Source organism: Schistocerca cancellata, chromosome 2, assembly GCF_023864275.1.
Source record: "Schistocerca cancellata isolate TAMUIC-IGC-003103 chromosome 2, iqSchCanc2.1, whole genome shotgun sequence".
NCBI classification, from domain to species: Eukaryota; Metazoa; Arthropoda; class Insecta; order Orthoptera; family Acrididae; genus Schistocerca; species Schistocerca cancellata.
The window spans coordinates 100,622,360-100,643,922 of NC_064627.1; the positions used below are offsets into that span (position 1 = coordinate 100,622,360).

At 44.5% G+C, this 21,563-nt stretch overlaps 1 protein-coding gene across 1 annotated transcript in view; it reads left to right on the top strand.

Annotated features, from left to right (window-relative positions):
• The window catches only part of LOC126151236 (uncharacterized), a 349,750-nt gene that overhangs the window by 195,888 nt on the left and 132,299 nt on the right, over nt 1-21,563 (top strand). Inside the window, exon 11 of the mRNA XM_049915929.1 lies at nt 21,083-21,311. Within this exon, the coding sequence (XP_049771886.1) occupies nt 21,083-21,311 (229 nt within the window). The remainder of the gene's footprint in view (nt 1-21,082; nt 21,312-21,563) is intronic.

Consider the following 21,563-nt stretch of genomic DNA (forward strand, 5'->3'; position numbering starts at 1 on the left):
AGACTGAGATTTAGGAACCAGATTTTAGATTGTAAGACATTTCCAGGGGTAGATGTGGACTCTGACCACAATCTATTGGTTATGAACTGTAGATTAAAACTGAAGAAACTTCAAAAAGGTGGGAATTTAAGGAGATGGGACCTGGACAAAATGACTAAACCAGAGGTTGTACAGAGTTTCAGAGAGAGCATAAGGGAACAATTGACGGGAATGGGGGAAAGAAATACAGTAGAAGAAGAATGGGTAGCTTCGAGGGTTGAAGTAGTGAAGGCAGCAGAGGATAAAGTAGATAAAAAGACGAGGGCTAGTAGAAATTCTTGGGTAACAGAAGAAATATTGAATTTAATTGATGAAAGGAGAAAATATAAAAATGCAGTAAATGAAGCAGGCAAAAAGGAATACAAACGTCTCAGAAATGAGATCGACAGGAAGTGCAAAATGGCTAAGCAGGGATGGCTAGAGGACAAATGTAAGGATGTAGAGGCTTATCTCAGGAGGGGTAAGATAGATACTGCCTACAGGAAAATTAAAGAGACCTTTGGAGAAAAGAAGGGAAAGCAGAAAGGTGGAAGGAGGATATTGAGGGTCTATACATGGGCGATGTACTTGAGGACAATATTATGGAAATGGAAGAGGATATAGATGAAGATGAAATGGGAGATACGATCCTGCTTGAAGAGTTTGACAGAGCACTGAAAGACCTGAGTCGAAACAAGGCCCCGGGAGTAGACAACATTCCATTAGAACTACTGACAGCCTTGGGAGAGTCAGTCCTGACAAAACTCTACCATCTGGTGAGAAAGATGTATGAGACAGGTGAAATACCCTCAGACTTCAAGAAGAATATAATAATTCCAATCCCAAAGAAAGCAGGTGTTGACAGATGTGAAAATTACCGAACTATCAGTTTAATAAGCCACAGCTGCAAAATACTTACGCGAATTCTATACAGACGAATGGAAAAACTAGTAGAAGCCGACCTCGGGGAAGATCAGTTTGGATTCCGTAGAAATATTGGACCACGTAAGGCAATGCTGACCCTACGACTTATCTTAGAAAATAGATTAAGTAAAGGCAAACCTACATTTCTAGTATTTGTAGACTTAGAGAAAGCTTTCGACAATGTTGACTGGAATACTCTCTTTCAAATTCTGACGATGGCAGGGGTAAAATACAGGGAGCGAAAGGCTAGTTACTATTTGTGCAGAAACCAGATGGCAGTTATAAGAGTCGAGGGACATGAAAGGGAAACAATGGTTGGGAAGGGAGTCAGACAGGGTTGTAGCCTCTCCCCGATGTTATTCAATTTGTATATTGAGTAAGCAGTGAACGAAACAAAAGAAAAATTCGGAGTAGGTATTAAAATCCATGGAGAAGAAATGAAAACTTTGAGGTTCGCCGATGACATTGTAATTCTGTCAGAGACAGCAAAGGACTTGGAAGAGCAGTTGAACGGAATGGACAGTGTCTTGAAAGGAGGATATAAGATGAACATCAACAAAAACAAAACGAGGATAATGGAATGTAGTCGAATTAAGTCGGGTGATGCTGAGGGAATTAGATTAGGAAATGAGACACTTAAAGTAGTAAAGGAGTTTTGCTATTTGGGGAGCAAAATAACTGATGATGGTCGAAGTAGAGAGGATATAAAATGTAGACTAGAATAGTAAGGAAAGTATTTCTCAAGAAGAGAAAATTGTTAACATCGAGTATAGATTTAAGTGTCAGGAAGTCGTTTCTGAAAGTATTTGTATGGAGTGTAGCCATGTATGGAAGTGAAACATGGACGATAAATAGTTTGGACCAGAAGAGAATAGAAGCTTTCGAAATGTGGTGCTACAGAAGAATGCTGAAGATTAAATGGGTAGATCACATAACTAATGAGGAGGTATTGAATAGGATTGGGGAGAAGAGAAGTTTGTGGCACAACTTGACTAGAAGAAGGGATCGGTTGGTAGGACATGTTCTATGGCATCAAGGGATCACCAATTTAGTATTGGAGGGCAGCATGGAGGGTAAAAATCGTAGACGGAGACCAAGAGATGAATACACTAAGCAAATTCAAAAGGATGTAGGTTGCAGTAGGTACTGGGAGATGAAGAAGCTTGCACAGGATAGATTAGCATGGAGAGCTGCATCAAACCAGTCTCGGGACTGAAGACCACTACAACAAGAACAACATTATGTTCCAAAACTTTCACGTACCGTGCCAAAAAAGAATATCGCAGCGATTATTCTATGATTGGACATCGCACACCACACAGTCACCCTTAAGGGTGAAGAAACTTCTCGATCTCAAAATGTAGATTTTCCGTCCCCGAAATAAACAAATTTTGCGTATTGACGAACCCATCCAAATGACAGTGGACTTCGTCGCTAAACCAAACCATACTAATTGCCATCATGCCCCGCAGCCAACGGTGCAGTTTGACTTTCCTAATGCAAACCATTCAGAAGTTATGACGATTTTATTTCATATAGTTCAATAATTGTCGGCCTGTGATTGAAACCTCGACTTGTTGAGTGAACTCCACGAATTACCTACTTTACGGTGGCATAAGTCTTCTGAAGCTGTTGACTGAACGTTTTGCAGGAACCCATTAAACTGACTTATCAGTGAAGAGTAATGTAGTACAGTTTAGATACATTAACGATACGAAAAATTAAAATAGTTATAATTGCAGAGGTTACAACTGTAAAGAGTGAAAGAATAATAATAATTTACAGGTCAATAGGCTGTGGCTTGTTTCAGCAATTGACGTGAGGGAAGTGATGGAGGAGGAGGCAAGGATGTTGAGGAACAGGGGGAATGGTACGAGGGCGTGCTGAAAAGTAAGGACTCCCAATTTTTATCTGAAAACTCTTAGACATGACGGTGTGAAACGTAATTATGTCTGTGTGAGAGAAACAGCATGCTGCAATCGGTCGTCGAATTCCAGTAGTTCGTCCACACATGAATCACCCTCTTCCTCAAGATGACAAAGTCAGAGCACACACGAGCGCTCCGACATCTCCAACAATCCGACGCCTCATTTCACTGTTATCGATCGATCTCCATACTGTCCCGACTTTGCCCCATCCTGATTTTCATCTGATTCCAGGATTTAAAGAACACCTTTGAGGGCTTCACTTGATAGTGATGAAGCGGTGCAAGGAGAGGTGAGGTAGTGGCTCCGTCAACAATGTCAGACATTCTACAGTTGTGATACCAACAAACTGGTCTCTGTTTCAGAGAAATGTCTTCGTCGCCAGGGTCACGACGGTGAGAAATAAAAATGCAGACATGAACAGTAAAGACGTAGAACGTTAGTAACGTTTTTTTTAAAAAAAAAAAGCTAAAATAGTTTTCACACAAAAAATTCGGAGGCACTTTTCAGCACGCCCTCGTAAAATACAAGTAATGCAGGGAAAAGGTAAATGAAGATTAGATTAGGTACTATAGAACTGATAAGGGAAAAGAAATGTTACTACAGGGAGAAATGAACGTTCCAAAGGAAAAACATTATTTTTTGAATGAAATGAAGAAGATGACGAACGTAAGTGCTTCGATTTTTTCTTTAATATAGTTTGATACACCGCAGTATAAATCACAAAAAAGAACATTACGAGAACAGTTTCACTGTGACCAGTCACAAGTCTAATTCACGGACAGCTGTCGAGAGCGAATGAAAATACCACTCTATCTACAAGCCAACTCGCAACCAGTAACCAAAGAAGCTAAATTCGTTGAAACCAAGACAAACAATCCAGTCAGTAGCAAAACGAAATTCCGCATTCAAAGTGTGATCGTAGTAATCAAACTATGGTGCGTAACGGGGGGCTTCATAGAAAAGAACTACTTTTAAGGGTAGAGTGGGCTGTTGCAAAAATGAGCCAAGCAGAATTAGGGACTTTCTACCCAAGTACCATATACGTTCTGCTAGTGGGGCAGGGGAGTCCGACAGGGAAATTTTGGGTGGAGGTTTCCAGTTCCGGCATTGTCCTTACAACCGAGGGAAACCTCCAGAAAACGTTGGTCAAAACAGGGGAATGGGACTTATTTTACATTTAGTTCAGGCGTAATACGAATCTGAAAAAAATTTGAAAACCTCGTCTATGTGTAAATGTACAGGGTGTTTCAAAAATGACCGGTATATTTGAAACGGCAATAAAAACTAAACGAGCAGCGATAGAAATACACCGTTTGTTGCAATATGCTTGGGACAACAGTACATTTTCAGGCGGACAAACTTTCGAAATTACAGTAGTTACAATTTTCAACAACAGATGGCGCTGCAAGTGATGTGAAAGATATAGAAGACAACGCAGTCTGTGGGTGCGCCATTCTGTACGTCGTCTTTCTGCTGTAAGCGTGTGCTGTTCACAACGTGCAAGTGTGCTGTAGACAACATGGTTTATTCCTTAGAACAGAGGATTTTTCTGGTGTTGGAATTCCACCACCTAGAACACAGTGTTGTTGCAACAAGACGAAGTTTTCAACGGAGGTTTAATGTAACCAAAGGACCGAAAAGCGATACAATAAAGGATCTGTTTGAAAAATTTCAACGGACTGGGAACGTGACGGATGAACGTGCTGGAAAGGTAGGGCGACCGCGTACAGCAACCACAGAGGGCAACGCGCAGCTAGTGCAGCAGGTGATCCAACAGCGGCCTCGGGTTTCCGTTCGCCGTGTTGCAGCTGCGGTCCAAATGACGCCAACGTCCACGTATCGTCTCATGCGCCAGAGTTTACACCTCTATCCATACAAAATTCAAACGCGGCAACCCCTCAGCGCCGCTACCATTGCTGCACGAGAGACATTCGCTAACGATATAGTGCACAGGATTGATGACGGCGATATGCATGTGGGCAGCATTTGGTTTACTGACGAAGCTTATTTTCACCTGGACGGCTTCGTCAATAAACAGAACTGGCGCATATGGGGAACCGAAAAGCCCCATGTTGCAGTCCCATCGTCCCTGCATCCTCAAAAAGTATCTTCCAAAGGAATCATTGGCCCATTTTTCAGATCCGAAACGATTACTGCATCACGCTATCTGGACATTCTTCGTGAATTTGTGGCGGTACAAAATGCCTTAGACGACACTGCGAACACCTCGTGGTTTATGCAAGATGGTGCCCGGCCACATCGCACGGCCGACGCCTTTAATTTCCTGAATGAATATTTCGATGATCGTGTGATTGCTTTGGGCTATCCGAAACATACAGGAGGCGGCGTGGATTGGCCTCCCTATTCGCTAGACATGAACCCCTGTGACTTCTTTCTGTGGGGACACTTGAAAGACCAGGTGTACCGCCAGAATCCAGAAACAATTGAACAGCTGAAGCAGTACATCTCATCTGCATGTGAAGCCATTCCGCCAGACACGTTGTCAAAGGTTTCGGGTAATTTCATTCAGAGACTACGCCATATTATTGCTACGCATGGTGGATATGTGGAAAATATCGTACTATAGAGTTTCCCAGACCGCAGCGCCATCTGTTGTTGAAAATTGTAACTACTGTAATTTCGAAAGTTTGTCTGCCTGAAAATGTACTGTTGTCCCAAGCATATTGCAACAAACGGTGTATTTCTATCGCTGCTCGTTTAGTTTTTATTGCCGTTTCAAATATACCAGTCATTTTTGAAACACCCTGTATTTGTTTATGCGTACGTGGAGTGAAGCCGATGACTTGCTCGACATGCGCAGTACACAAAATTCGCTGACGGTTGCAGGCATTCCCTGCTTGTCTTGGGCTACCTCGCTGGCGATTTTATTTTTACAGGGCGCTTGTCACCGGAGGCCTTTGTCAAGCGCAGCCGGGACGCGTTGTACCCGCTAGACTCCGCCCTGCAGAGGCATGCCCGTGCGGCTGCTATCGGTTTTATACGTAGTTATACGTAGACTGCTTGTGCCTCAGCGTCGGGTAAACGTCTCTGTTCTTTGCTGATGGGGAAGTAATAGCAATAGGGTGTTCACTTGTGCGTAGAGTGGCAAATTCTAGAGTTGGAAGGCAGCCATGGAAGAGCTTCGAAGACATGTTTGTTTTATGGATGAGTAGAGCCGTAATACTATTAAAACTATTTTATCCTGCGATAAAGTACGTAAATTTCCCTGATAAGTTGGACCGTTTACTCTTTCAACCGATACAATTAGATATGACGATGGTTCATGTTGTAGCCAAGCCGGTTACTTAAAAATTAATCAAGATGGGCAACAAAAAAGTTGTTTTACAACCAGTGGCAACGGATTTCCTCCAAGTACCTCACGTCAGTTGTTGCTTCGGATGTGTGTCATGCATGCGGGTGCTGTTCTGAGTGCCGTGCACAGTGAGCATCCGGTGAAGATGACACGGTGTGTGTGTGTGGTAATCAGGTGAACTCCCTCTTCACAACAGTTCAAACTGGGTGTACGAAGCTCTGGCGTTACCGAAAAAGCGGGTGTTACAGACGTAATGCGAGCATTCAAAGCTAGTTGTGAGGTAAGGAATTTTCGCTATTCAGGCTGCGTTGTCCTTTACGGCAGTACTATAGCCTCGCCAGAAATATTGACGACATATGTCTATACTTCATATTCTGTGGAAATTCGTATAGGGGATAAAGAAAAGCAGCAGTTCTCTTGCAAGTGCTGGCAGTACTTCCTGCCCAGTTGAAGTGCTCAGCCAAAGCTTCGCACAGATTGTAATATACTTTTCCGGTATGGTATTGATGCAAAGTTAAGAAATCGTGGAAGGGAAGGGGAGGGGGCATTCGTAGCATTCACGACAGATGAACTCTCATGAGATACTTAAATTATCAAGGACTTCTTACTATTTAGTTTCAGATACAAGTTCTGCGTCTTTGTGAGCGCTGGTTGACATTCATCTGGATGATGTCAGCATTTATAGATTGGAGTAATGATGGACACCGACGAGATGCCATTCATATGGAAGGTGAAAACTTGCGGGCTCAGGGCTAAACCGTGCCACGCTTTTGAGAAACTCGCTTCTGTAAAAACTTTTCATTCCCACAGACGACACACGGCTGTCTTTTTGACAAGTAAGTTTCAAACTACATGAGTCCACCATAAAAAATATTTTGTTGCCATGTTTTTGTAAGAGTTATGTCACAGCTAACACTACGAAATAAATTTTGGTTATGTCAGTGTCGTGGCGTCACTGCTACCTATGGCATGTTTACATCACAGTTACCTTGATTAGTGCATTGTCTGCCTTTCCGTTTAACAAACCAAGATTAATGTTTGTTATATTGCATTTTGGAGTCCAAGTGTAGTTAGTTGATTGTTTTTTTATTGTATTGCAAGGCTTTGGATACTGTGGACTGAACTGTAATTGATTGGTCACTGATTGTGGCTTACCCCCCGCCCCCCACACCCATCACGCCACGCCCCCTACCCCCCACCCACCTTTTTTTATGAGTTGGACTACGGTTCCCCTCCATCATTTAGTCGGATGTACGCCGCTCGAGACAGAAAAACTAAATACATCTCTCAAGACTAGCATGCTCTCAGTAATAGGAACTACAAACAAGACAAGCCTTACTCAACACATAAAGAAAAGCTAATTACTTGAAAATTCTTTTGAGATGTGCTATAGTGCGAAACTAGTTAGGTGTATTACACTAAAGGCCACTGCGGCACTGCTACATTGCTGTAATTCTACAGCAAAAGGATCCCGTGATAAACATTTAAGATGTAAATACTAATGTTTCTGTTAACGCTCACATCTTTTTGTGATAACACTTAACCTCTTGGTGATTGATGCTGCTTATTTTCTGGCATTCCAGTATTCCGCTGTTAATTTAATTTCAAACTGTAATAATTTACGTACACTGATGATCGGCTCCACTGCTCATGACGAGATTGAATGTCGGATCGTGGCGTTCAGGGCACGAGAGCTGTGAGGAAAATGTTTAAGCGGAGCTGAGACGAATGGCAAACCATTCTAGCGACGATATTGGTCGGAAAGGGGGAAATCCACTGACATAAGCGACGATGACAAATGGCAGATTGTTACTGTCCGGCACGTGAAACCCAGCATTCTGAAACGTCCAAGCTGGTCGGTTGTTCGCGTGCTGTTGTTATGAACATCTATAGAAAGTGGTGGAAGGACGGTGAAATCACGAGTAGACGACGAGGAGTTTGACGTCCACAGAACGTGATTTTCGTAGGCTTGCCTGCTGTGTAAGGCAGGACAGGCGGTGAACTGTAGCAGATTTGGTGGCCGAGTGCAGTGCTGGTGCCCGCACAAGTAACGGTTAGGAGCACACATCTCGGAGCACAGTGTAGAATAAGGGGCTCCGAAGCAGACAACCTCTTCGTGCTCCCATCTTGACTCAAGAACATAGTAAATCACGATTGCAATAGGAACAGTATCATCGAGATTGGACCGTGGATCAATAGAAAAGTATCCCCTCGTCGGACGAATCACATTTGTTGTAACACCAGGTCGACGCTCGTGTGCAAATTCGCAGCCATCCAAGTGAACCGCTGCTCGAAACATGCACCGCAACACGAACACAATCTTCTGGGGGCAATATTACGCTACGGGGCGTATTTACCGACGCTTTCGTACTAGCTGTGTTAGTAACCGAAGGTACGATGGCAGGTGTCGACTACACGAACATTCTTCCGGACGTTATCCCTTCGTGCTTTGATGTCTTCCTCGAGGACGACTACATCTTCCGGCCTGATAGCTGTCCACGTCAAAAGGCCAGAATCGTGCTGCACTGGCTTGAGAACTCGCGTTATATTTTGGCTACCAAATTTGAATTATCTAAACCCTGTGGAACACATCTGCGTCGCTGTGGAGCCCCATCCCCACGCCCACTAACCAGCAGCCCGAATTTACAACTGCGTGATCTGCCCACAGATATTTTATGTCATACCCTTCCGAAGACCCACCAATGACTTTTTGAATCAATGCCATACAGAATCACTGCTGTATTGAGTTGCGAAAGTGGACCAACACGCTGTTAACAATGTGTTAATTGCTAATGTTATGGGCTCATCTGTGTACTGCTCTGTTTAATTACAATTTTTATTTTCGTTTGAAAGTGCAACCTAACTGTGATCGGCAACAGTTAATGATACAGGGTGTTTCAAAAATGACCGGTATATTTGAAACGGCAATAAAAACTAAACGAGCAGCGATAGAAATACACCGTTTGTTGCAATATGCTTGGGACAACAGTACATTTTCAGGCGGACAAACTTTCGAAATTACAGTAGTTACAATTGTCAACAACAGATGGCGCTGCGGTCTGGGAAACTCTATAGTATGATATTTTCCACATATCCACCATGCGTAGCAATAATATGGCTTAGTCTCTGAATGAAATTACCCGAAACCTTTGACAACGTGTCTGGCGGAATGGCTTCACATGCAGATGAGATGTACTGCTTCAGCTGTTCAATTGTTTCTGGATTCTGGCGGTACACCTGGTCTTTCACGTGTCCCCACAGAAAGAAGTCACAGGGGTTCATGTCTGGCGAATAGGGAGGCCAATCCATGCCGCCTCCTGTATGTTTCGGATAGCCCAAAGCAATCACACGATCATCGAAATATTCATTCAGGAAATTAAAGACGTCGGCCGTGCGATGTGGCCGGGCACCATCTTGCATAAACCACGAGGTGTTCGCAGTGTCGTCTAAGGCAGTTTGTACCGCCACAAATTCACGAAGAATGTCCAGATAGCGAGATGCAGTAATCGTTTCTGATCTGAAAAATGGGCCAATGATTCCTTTGGAAGAAATGGCGGCCCAGACCAGTACTTTTTGAGGATGCAGGGACGATGGGACTGCAACATGGGGCTTTTCGGTTCCCCATATGCGTCAGTTCTGTTTATTGAGGAAGCCGTCCAGGTAAAAATAAGCTTCGTCAGTGAACCAAATGCTGCCAACATGCATATCGCCGTCATCAATCCTGTGCACTATATCGTTAGCGAATGTCTCTCGTGCAGCAATGGTAGCGGCGCTGAGGGGTTGCTGCGTTTGAATTTTGTATGGATAGAGGTGTAAACTCTGGCGCATGAGACGATACGTGGACGTTGGCGTCATTTGGACCGCAGCTGCAACACGGCGAACGGAAACCCGAGGCCGCTGTTGAATCACCTGCTGTACTAGCTGCGCGTTGCCCTCTGTGGTTGCCGTACGCGGTCGCCCTACCTTTCCAGCACGTTCATCCGTCACGTTCCCAGTCCGTTGAAATTTTTCAAACGGATCCTTTATTGTATCGCTTTTCGGTCCTTTGGTTACATTAAACCTCCGTTGAAAACTTCGTCTTGTTGCAAGAACACTGTGTTCTAGGCGGTGGAATTCCAACACCAGAAAAATCCTCTGTTCTAAGGAATAAACCATGTTGTCTACAGCACACTTGCACGTTGTGAACAGCACACGCTTACAGCAGAAAGACGACGTACAGAATGGCGCACCCACAGACTGCGTTGTCTTCTATATCTTTCACATCACTTGCAGCGCCGTCTGTTGTTGAAAATTGTAACTACTGTAATTTCGAAAGTTTGTCTGCCTGAAAATGTACTGTTGTCCCAAGCATATTGCAACAAACGGTGTATTTCTATCGCTGCTCGTTTAGTTTTTATTGCCGTTTCAAATATACCGGTCATTTTTGAAACACCCTATATGTGCATACTCGTTACTAAAAGCGTAACCATCGTCAAATTGGTATGGAGGATATGACGAGGTTGGATACGCATATGATTAGCGTTCCAGCGCAACATGACGAAGTGGGTAGCTTGTAAGGATATACTACGCAGTGGGACTTACATTTGGAAATGGCATTTGAATGTTGGTCATTTTTGAAAAGATCATATTATACCTACTGAAGAGCTTATCCGAATTTGATAGCGACATTGTCGCGGTATATCGAGACTGTGATTTATCGACGCACGTGGACCATATTGATCACCCTGCAGGGTCTCAACGGTCACTGATTCTAGCTCTCGAAAGGATAAACACGTTGTCTGTTCAGCTAGACAGGATAATGCACCCACTACACGCACCTTGAGTCAGAATGTGGGCCCGCCATCAGAAAGTTATGTATCTACACAGAGAGTACGACTTCGTACTTAGCATCACAGACTGTCATCACGGCGAAGAATGATGCAACTTTCCTTGGCGTGCGGCAGATGGCACCACGGCGTCTTTTCAGATGAGCCTCAGTTCCGCGTACTGCATCACGATCGATGAGAAGGAAGGAAGGGCGACTATTGTATAACGTCCCAAAGAGAACGATGGCATTAGAGGTGTAGCAAAATCTCCTATTAGGGGAAGATGTGGTCTTTCAAAGAAACCATCCCGCTATTCGACTTAAGCATTCTAGGAAAATGATGAACAACCTAAAATAGAGATGGTCGGACGGTGATCCGAGTTGTGGACCTCCCGAATGTGAGTGCAGTGTGTTAACCACTCCTTTCGCTACTACAGAAGTGGTCTTTGTATTCCGTACTGAAGCAGCTTTTGTTATGGCTGGACTGCTGGCCGAATGCTGTTGACTGCACTGAGAGATGGCGTTCCGGCATACGTGAAATACATATCATTCGATTTTTCGAAAAATATTAGGTGAAAAAATTTTATTATTGGACATATTAGATGTGCTGGCGTAAGCTTTCACCAGCACATCGGTCTGCAAAGATGAAGCGCGAAGATAAGTAGGCGCTGGATGAAGCGCTCCTATCACGAGAGAGACCAGAGGCACACTCACAAGCAACGCCCTCTCTTCAACATGTATTTAGGCCGCCGCCGTCGACCGGGGGACTCACTCAAACATCCAGTTTGGCGTCTGTCAGTTAACTCAGAGAGCGGGTTTAGTTCGCCACAGCCTACGGTAGTGCATAGTGATCAGATTAGTGACTATAGCGGGACTAGTTTGCCTCAGCCAGTATTGTACTTTATTAGCAATGAGAAACTCAAGCTTGTAATAACAAGATTACCGATATTGACATTACATCAGTCTGCAAGAGGACTATTACTAATGAGCTTGTACCACGAAACATAAACTCTATTTGAGTAAATGTTTCCAGTTCATGTAAACAAAGAACAATATTAATCCACCTGTGCATTTGTGCTGTAGAAAGAGGATATCAGCCACCCATAGCAACATCTCCTCCCTTGATTCCTTGTGGAAGAAGACTCAACATTACCGTCTGATATCTTCACTTAATAAAGAACTAATTTCTTCTCTTTATCCTTTATATTTACTGCGCTGCATCATATTAAATAAAACATTGCATGAAATTGATGACTTTGCAGAGATAAAAACTTTTCGTATGGGTGACTTTAGCTCATGCATTGCAGAAAATGAAACGTAGGCAAGTTACTGAAATTTTATTGAACATCCAGAGCAGAACGATGTATCATTTCGTTCTCACGTTATCGGGCTTTATATGCGACTGTTAGTCGGGCACGACGATTCCAATTCTGTGCATGCGGACTTACCTGGTATTATGAAATACTTATCATCCGTTTTTAAGAGAATTATTAACTGAAAAAAAATTATTTTGCACAGCCTATAGTCTGATATCTTCACTTGATAAAGGACTGAATTTCTGCTCTCTGTGCTCCATCAAATTAAATAAACATTGCGTGAGATTTTAAAGGTTTTGCAGAGGTAAAAATGCATTGCGTAAACGTTATGTACGGTTCATTTTATATCCAGTCAATAAAATGTAAATATCGAAACTTTATTTAAAATTGAGAGCAGAACGATAGCTCATTTCATTCCCAAGTTACTGGGTCTTATATCCAAAGGACGGGAGCGCGCGATACGCTCATTCACGTCCTTGCGCATAGCTGATCATGTGGTCATAACAGTCATCACATCACGTCAACGATGCAAAATATCGAAACGAGGTCTTTTGCGAATTATATCATGCAATTAAGCACATATGTTGCATGATAAATACTCACCGAGACTGGGAAGTAACTCGTCCGCAGCAGTGAGAGGTCGGCGGATCAGGACGCCTTCAGATGTCCACAGCACTGTGGAAAAACCCAAGCGGCTGGCGTATTCACGTCCAACAGCACATGGGGAACGGCGCAGCAGGCCATGTTTAAACGAAGACAGCAGCGAAACTGTTAGTCCGATGGATGAATCCATGTGTTGACCGCACAAGGAAAACAAACGTTGCCAGATCGTATTCATCATGTCATACGGCTCAGCACGCTGCATGACGGTAAGGAAGGAACGAAGTGAGATTAGTGTTTAATGTCCCTTCAATAATGGGGTCATTATAGATGAAGCACAAGACAGTATTACTGAAGAATATGAAAGGAAATCGGCCATGCCCGTTAAAAGTGAACCATCCCGGTATTTTCCTTGAGCGATTTAGAGAAATCACGCAAAATGTGAATCCATATGGCTGGACGGGGATATGAACTGTCGTCCTCACGAATGCAAGTGCATTATATTAAGCACTGCGCCATCTCGCTTAGTAAAATGGTACAGGTACACAACACGTTCACACACTTCTTTGTCGCATAACCAGCTGTTTGAACAACAGGTATTACATTTCTGACATATGAATGCTAGTAGCTATGACTTATATACGAAGTATTTGTGAAGGTATCTTTCAACAAGGTAACGTAAGACTGCATGGTTCCTGTGGAAACTAGCCGCATGTTTGCTATCGTGTGACCCTTAACTGATATACAAGTTAGGGGGCCCAATCAATAATGTTACAAAAATCACACCAAAGTGAGTTTATATTGAATCTGCGCAAAGTGTGTAACGCAATCTTATAATGGCCCTCATATAAATCCTACATGGGGAGCTAGCCTACCATATAATTTATCCATTAAATTAATTGATGAAAGTTCCCATCCAAAGATGATGATGGGGAAGGAGTCTGGTGAATGTGACGGTTTAATAGATCAATGCTATCCTAAAAATTTGCAACTTCATTTATTTTCTGCAATTGGAACAAATTGGTCATGTATTTACAGAAGGAACAATCATTTACATTTACATAAACCAAACATGCAAATACTCCTCATTCGATAGAGGTGTTGGCAAGAACCTGGTACTTACGACACTGCAAGGAATGTAGTGTGCTTCTCTAGTATCAGAAGAGGGAACAAAGAGAACAGGTGAACTATATAATATCGATAAACAAGTAACTAACTGAATACAGTACCACGTTATCACCTAAGGAGACAAGGTGGCTCTACAGATATCAGCACCGAAAACTTCAGTCCGAATTTTGGGGGGCTGAAAAATCATAGGCCGAAGCTGCGTATATTGCCGACAATATAGCGCAAGGCAGTATGCTGATGATTACTGCTTATCGTGGTAGGCCGCTGCTTGGGGACAGGCTCTGCCTTGGAGACTGATCGAAACAAGAGAGCAAAAACAAAAACCTATTTGTTCGTCCAGGTGGGCGGACAGATGAAACTGCGAATAAAATTACTCTGCAGCAAGGGTGGCAGAATATGTGACTGACTGCTACAACCCCCTTCAAAATTATCTTCCGCCCCTTGCCCAGTGAGCGACCACTCTGCTAAACCACTCGACGTTGATAAAAAAGGCTTTCGACAGTTAAGGCCTTACGACAAATTCGTCTAAACTCCCACCACTGTACTCCATCAACTAAGGCGTCATTACTATTCCTTCCCGTAAATTCCCGACGGTGATTACAGACATGTGCTGACATAACAGTTGAGCAGCCTATCATACCCTCTGCCAGGACTTTGCGCGGGAATCTTCATGGTGATGGGCGCCAATGGAACATGATAGTTGGGATGTTACATATGGTGCCGCTCTGTCGGCTATCCAAGGAGTTCGGCTACCTTTCCTCCGAAACATCCCACACAACAGCATAGCTGGGGCGCTGAGCTGGCTCGTTCCTGCCCGAAACATGAGGGTCGGTTTCTCGAGAAAACTGCCCCCAACCACGGTAAAAATAGCTTCTCTAGCTCTCGCTCCTGAGACCCGACGTGAAAGAGAAAGCCACCATCCTGGGGCCGAGACTCTATCTACGATTCCCAGTAACCACATGTCTCCCCACTCCTGCTATTGCGAGCAGCTGGCCTCCACAAAGCCCAAAAGTTCCTATTCATCTCCTGCGTGAAATGAGCAGAACAACAAAACGAATGCATCCTACTCCCGATCATGTAAATGCCGGTACATAGCATCCGATTACCTACTTTGCACGACAGTGTAATATAGTAACAAAATGACGTTAATTTACGTGTACGCAAATTTAGATGCAGTTTAGGCTGGTTTGATGGCCCACAACAAGTGTATGAACAGGACAGAAGGCCTGCCACGTTGCACTTCTGCTGTCCTGACATACTACCGCTTTAGAAACTCCTGCTCATAGACTGACCAGAGACTGGCACACAACCACTCACGAGCTGCTACATTTCATGATGGGTGGCACATAACTGAAGCAGCATGCAGTGACATATCTGTATCCGTCATCCAAACCCAGGCGGGCTGTAACTGTCGTTACTGATCGAGGAGGCAGCTCTGTGTACTAAATTTCGCACCCTTATACTACGAAATCATTGCAAATTTAATCATGGATTTTTCCTACTGTATTTTATATGCACAATAAGTAAATTTCGTAAATACTGTTCTTCCTCGTGTCGCAGTTTTAATGGCCAGCGTTTAAATACAAAAAAATGGCACTGATCCCTCATGGTGAACTAAACAGGTCAGAACACTGTTGCAAAAGCAACGAAAAAAGTGTGCCAAATTTAAAAGAAAGCAAAACCCTCGAGACTGGCGATGTTTTACAGGAACTTGAAGTGTGGCGCGAACTTCAATGCCAGATGCTTTTAACAGTTTCTCATATCGAAACTCTCTCGAAATCTAGTAGAAAATCCAAAGCGACTTTGGTCGTATATGAAGTACAGCAGCGAAAAGACACAATCAGTACCTTCACTACACGGTAACAATAGTGTTGTTACTTACGACAGTGCCACTACAGCACGGTTACTAAATACTGTTTTCCGAAATTCCTTCAACAAAGAAGATGAACTATTTATTCCAGTATTCGAACCAACAACAAATGCTAACACGAGTAACTTAGGAGTAGATATCCTCGGCGTAGCACGGCGCCTAAAATCATTTAAAAAATGGAATGCCTTCCAGTCCCAATTGTATACCAGCCAGATTACCCTCAGGGTATGCTGATATGACAACTCCATATTTTGCAGTCGTTCGTTGAAAGATCTGTACCTACAGACTGTAAATTTGCACAAGTCACACAAATATCCAAGAAAGGAAACAGGAGTATTCCGCTAAAATACAGACCCATATCACTAACGTCGATTTGCAGTTGGATTTGGAACGTATACTCTGTTCGAACATTACGATACTGTGTTCGAGCATTACGATTTACTGAGAAGCAGCCAACACGGATTCAGAAAATATCGGTTTTGAGTAACATAACCATCTCTTTATTATTATGAAGCAATTAGTGCTATTGACAAGGCATATCAAATTCATTTTATATTTTTAGATTTCCAGAGGGCTTCTGACACCGAACCTCACAAGCGACTTCTGATCTAATTGCGTGCCTATGGACTATTGTCTCAGTTGTGCGACTGGATTCGTGATTTCCTGTCAGAAAGGTCACCGTTGGTAGAAACTGACAGCAAGTCATCGAGTGAAAAAGAAATATCTGGTGTTCCCCAAGGAAGTGTCACAGGCTCTATGTTACTCCTGATCACATAAACGATTTAGGAGACAATCTGAGTAGTCCTCTTAGATTGTTTGCAGATGACGCAGTCATTTACCATCATTTAATATCATCAGATAATCAAAATGAATTGCAAAATGATTTAGCAAGCTATCTGTATGGTGCAAAAAGAGGCAGTTGACTCTAAATCATGGAAAATGTGAAGTCACCCACCTCCACATGAGTACTAAATCACACAAATCTAAAGTCTGCACATTCAACTAAATACTGTATTTAGGGATTACAGTTACGAATAACTTAGGTTGGAAGAATCCCATAGTTAAAGGTGTGGGTAAAGCAAGCCAAACATTACGAATAACTGGCAAGACAAAGAAAATGCTAAAGAGGTTGCCTGCACTACGGTTGTCCACCCTCTCCCGGAGTACTGTTGTGCGGTGTGAGATCCGCATCGGAGAGAATCGACGGAGTACATCGAAAAAGTTCAAAGAAGGGCCGCTCGTTTTGTTCTATCACGAAATAGGGGAGTGAGCGCCACAGATATTATGCCTGAATTTGGGTGGCAATAATTAAAACAAAGGCGTTTTTCGTTGCAGGGGATTCTTCGCATGAAATATGAATCACCAACTTTCTCCTCAGAGTGTGAAAATGTTTTGTTGCCTCTCACCTACGTATGGAGGAATGATCATCATAATAAAATCAGAGAAATTAGAGCTTGCTCAGAAATATTTAAGTGTTACTTTCTTAAGCGCGCAGTTCGAGATTGGACGGTAGGGAAGTAGCTTTAAGATGGTTCGATGAACCCTCTGCCAGGCACTTAATTATGAATTGCAGAGTAATTTTGCAGATGTATATGATGTATATGTAGTGTATTGTAATAAAATGGCAGTTCAAAGGAATGGGATGACAATGTTGGGCGCCAACGTCTTTGAATGGGAAAACCTATTCAGATCAAAGTAAAGCACTTATAGGACGTTTAATATCTCGTTCAATATAAAATCTGTGATTTTTAATGCGTAACTATTATGTTAAATTACCCTTAAGTCCCTTAGACATTACTATTATGACTGTGGTTGTTGAAATTGCGAGGTGCGGGAACAATTTGGTTTCTCCACGACTTCGTCCCTCTCCGGCAGCTTATTCGGCGAATGTGGAAATTTGAGGGGATGATTAGTGACTATTCAGTGATGAACAAGAGAAATCTTCATTCACTTTTTCTCTGATCTACGTAGATCACTGTAGATTGTCAATTAGCAACATGATCCCATATGTGATACTTTGACGTGCTAAATACGCTCGAAGCCGCTGTAATAATTACTCATATTACGCTTGCACAAAATGGCTACTGAAATTGTCAAAAGAAGCGTCTGTCTGCTATGGTTAATTAACCAATACTAATCTCTGGTAATGTCTGGCCTTCGAGAAGAGGAAGCAAGCTTCTTGATCAGAGAGCTTAAAAATGCACATTTCTGGGTTTCTAAAAATCACAGCGTGTTAAAATATATCGTAATATAATTACTTTTCCTACAGTAGACTCTTTAAAAGAAATATGGGTTGTTACACTCGAAATGTCTACCTTCTGTGGCTTTGGGGAAAGTCACACGTTAGCAAGGGGTGACTTAACGCAGACTCTTTTGTCCAGGACGTCGGAATGAGAAAGAATTAGGGGAACACTACCACTAACGTCTGGTATGTGAAATGTACGCTCCTGGAAATTGAAATAAGAACACCGTGAATTCATTGTTCCAGGAAGGGGAAACTTTATTGACACATTCCTGGGGTCAGATACATCACATGATCACACTGACAGAACCACAGGCACATAGACACAGGCAACAGAGCATGCACAATGTCGGCACTAGTACAGTGTATATCCACCTTTCGCAGCAATGCAGGCTGCTATTCTCCCATGGAGACGATCGTAGAGATGCTGGATGTAGTCCTGTGGAACGGCTTGCCATGCCATTTCCACCTGGCGCCTCAGTTGGACCAGCGTTCGTGCTGGACGTGCAGACCGCGTGAGACGACGCTTCATCCAGTCCCAAACATGCTCAATGGGGGACAGATCCGGAGATCTTGCTGGCCAGGGTAGTTGACTTACACCTTCTAGAGCACGTTGGGTGGCACGGGATACATGCGGACGTGCATTGTCCTGTTGGTACAGCAAGTTCCCTTGCCGGTCTAGGAATGGTAGAACGATGGGTTCGATGACGGTTTGGATGTACCGTGCACTATTCAGTGTCCCCTCGACGATCACGAGTGGTGTACGGCCAGTGTAGGAGATCGCTCCCCACACCATGATGCCGGGTGTTGGCCCTGTGTGCCTCGGTCGTATGCAGTCCTGATTGTGGCGCTCACCTGCACGGCGCCAAACACGCATACGACCATCATTGGCACCAAGGCAGAAGCGACTCTCATCGCTGAAGACGACACGTCTCCATTCGTCCCTCCATTCACGCCTGTCGCGACACCACTGGAGGCGGGCTGCTCGATGTTGGGGTGTGAGCGGAAGACGGCCTAAAGGTGTGCGGGACCGTAGCCCAGCTTCATGGAGACGGTTGCGAATGGTCCTCGCCGATACCCCAGGAGCAACAGTGTCCCTAATTTGCTGGGAAGTGGCGGTGCGGTCCCCTACGGCACTGCGTAGGATCCTACGGTCTTGGCGTGCATCCGTGCGTCGCTGCGGTCCGGTCCCAGGTCGACGGGCACGTGCACCTTCCGCCGACCACTGGCGACAACATCGATGTACTGTGGAGACCTCACGCCCCACGTGTTGAGCAATTCGGCGGTACGTCCACCCGGCCTCCCGCATGCCCACTATACGCCCTCGCTCAAAGTCCGTCAACTGCACATACGGTTCACGTCCACGCTGTCGCGGCATGCTACCAGTGTTAAAGACTGCGATGTAGCTCCGTATGCCACGGCAAACTGGCTGACACTGACGGCGGCGGTGCACAAATGCTGCGCAGCTAGCGCCATTCGACGGCCAACACCGCGGTTCCTGGTGTGTACGCTGTGTCGTGCGTGTGATCATTGCTTGTACAGCCCTCTCGCAGTGTCCGGAGCAAGTATGGTGGGTCTGACACACCGGTGTCAATGTGTTCTTTTTTCCATTTCCAGGAGTGTATTTTGATACAGACACTACCTGTGGTCTTATTGCACGGCTGAGATCTTTGCTTTTAATGTAGGCAACGTTTAAAATCATTCATCTCCTATTGGCTGTGTTATGCAGTATCAGATGACCCCTCAGAGAGGAGTGAGTACCTGTGTCCCAGTGTTTTCTAGTGAGGTACACAGGTGACAGTTGCCATTTTTTGGTTCAAATAGCTCTGAGCACTATGGGACTTAATATCTGATTTCATCAGTCCCCTAGAACTTAGAACTACTTAAACCTAACTAACCTAAGGACATCACACACATCCATGCTCGAGGCCGGATTCGAACCTGCGACCGTAGCAGTCGCGCAGTTCCGGACTGAAGCGCCTAGAACCTCTCTGCCACTACGGGCGGCCACATCTGTTTGCAACGTCGGATGGATGTCATTAGTTAATTACTGCCCACAGTGGACCTCATCAGTAGCTGCACTTTTATGATAACCATCCAGTACCAGCACGTGTCATAATTTAACAGAGGCTGGCTTTTGGCCTATTGAACTCGCAGTTTGTCGTTCCGCAATGTTGCTGCTAGCATTGGATGGGATCCTCCGACTGTCATGCCAATATCTAATTGGTTGAACGGCCATCCTCAACCCCAAGCAGTACCACAGAAGCTCCGTTTATTCGTCGTCGTAATTGTAATATGGACTGGCCATCTGGCATGTTGGGATAGGGTGCCATCGGGTACGTAACACGAACAACTGTGGTTCGCATAACCTGCAATTTGGGAGGGAAACGTCACATTTCTGGCGTGTTAATACCGGTGCTGTGTCATATCTTCGAAATCGCTGCTACTTAATCTTTCAACACGATAACGTAAACCACGGTCATTATTAACTTTCGTGACGGGAGCCGCAGCCTCTCAACCAAGTATCTCCCCAACTGGCATGAGTACACCCCGCTCGCCAACAGCGCTTGGCTGAGCCGGACAGACACACATCCAAGTGCTGGCCAAGCCCGACAGCGCTTAACTTGGGTGATCTGATGGGAACCATACCATTGCAGCAAGGCCGTTGGCAGATCCCCAAATCACCTGCAGATGTAATCATCTACTCTTACTACCATTGTGCTTGTACACTTTAGATTAAGTTCGTTGTTTGTTATCCTTCTTGGTGTTGAAACTTTAATGGCAACGTGCAGGCATAAATAGCACAATGGCAGTTAAAGAGTGAATCTTGATAATCTTTCACGTAGCCAACTCAACTCCTATGTTTCCATTACCGCGTTTCGCAGTTGTGCTTCTTGTTCCTGAATCGGTCTCTTACTGAGCTCTGCATTCCGCGGCAGGACTCGCATGCTGCTGCAGCTGGGCAGCGCGGTGGCGGCGCGGGACCTGCTGCTGGCGCTGGCCGCCGTCGACGCGTTTCGGCCGTCGTGGCTGTGGCGTCCTCAGGACCCGGACGCGTGCCGCTGGCTGGGCGTGGCGCTGCACTACGCGCTACTGGCAGCCGCCGCCTGGACCACGGCGGCCGCCGTGTGGCAGCTGCTCAGACTCGGCACGATTATCGGGCCTCAGGTACCTCCGATCGATTCGCTACCACTCTCACTAGAGTGTTCGGTAGCCTCGGGGCAGAAGCGTGGCACTCACTGTGCAGACATAAGGAGTATTTTGTGGTGTTCCAAGTTTGTTCTTTGTCTCCACACCATACCATATGCACCAGCCACTATCTTTCTCAAAAAGTGCCTACAAAGGAGCATGCAACATCGCTGCCAGAAAACAGTAGAAAAATCTACTTGATCTGCGATAACTCTCACCTTCACAAGTAGT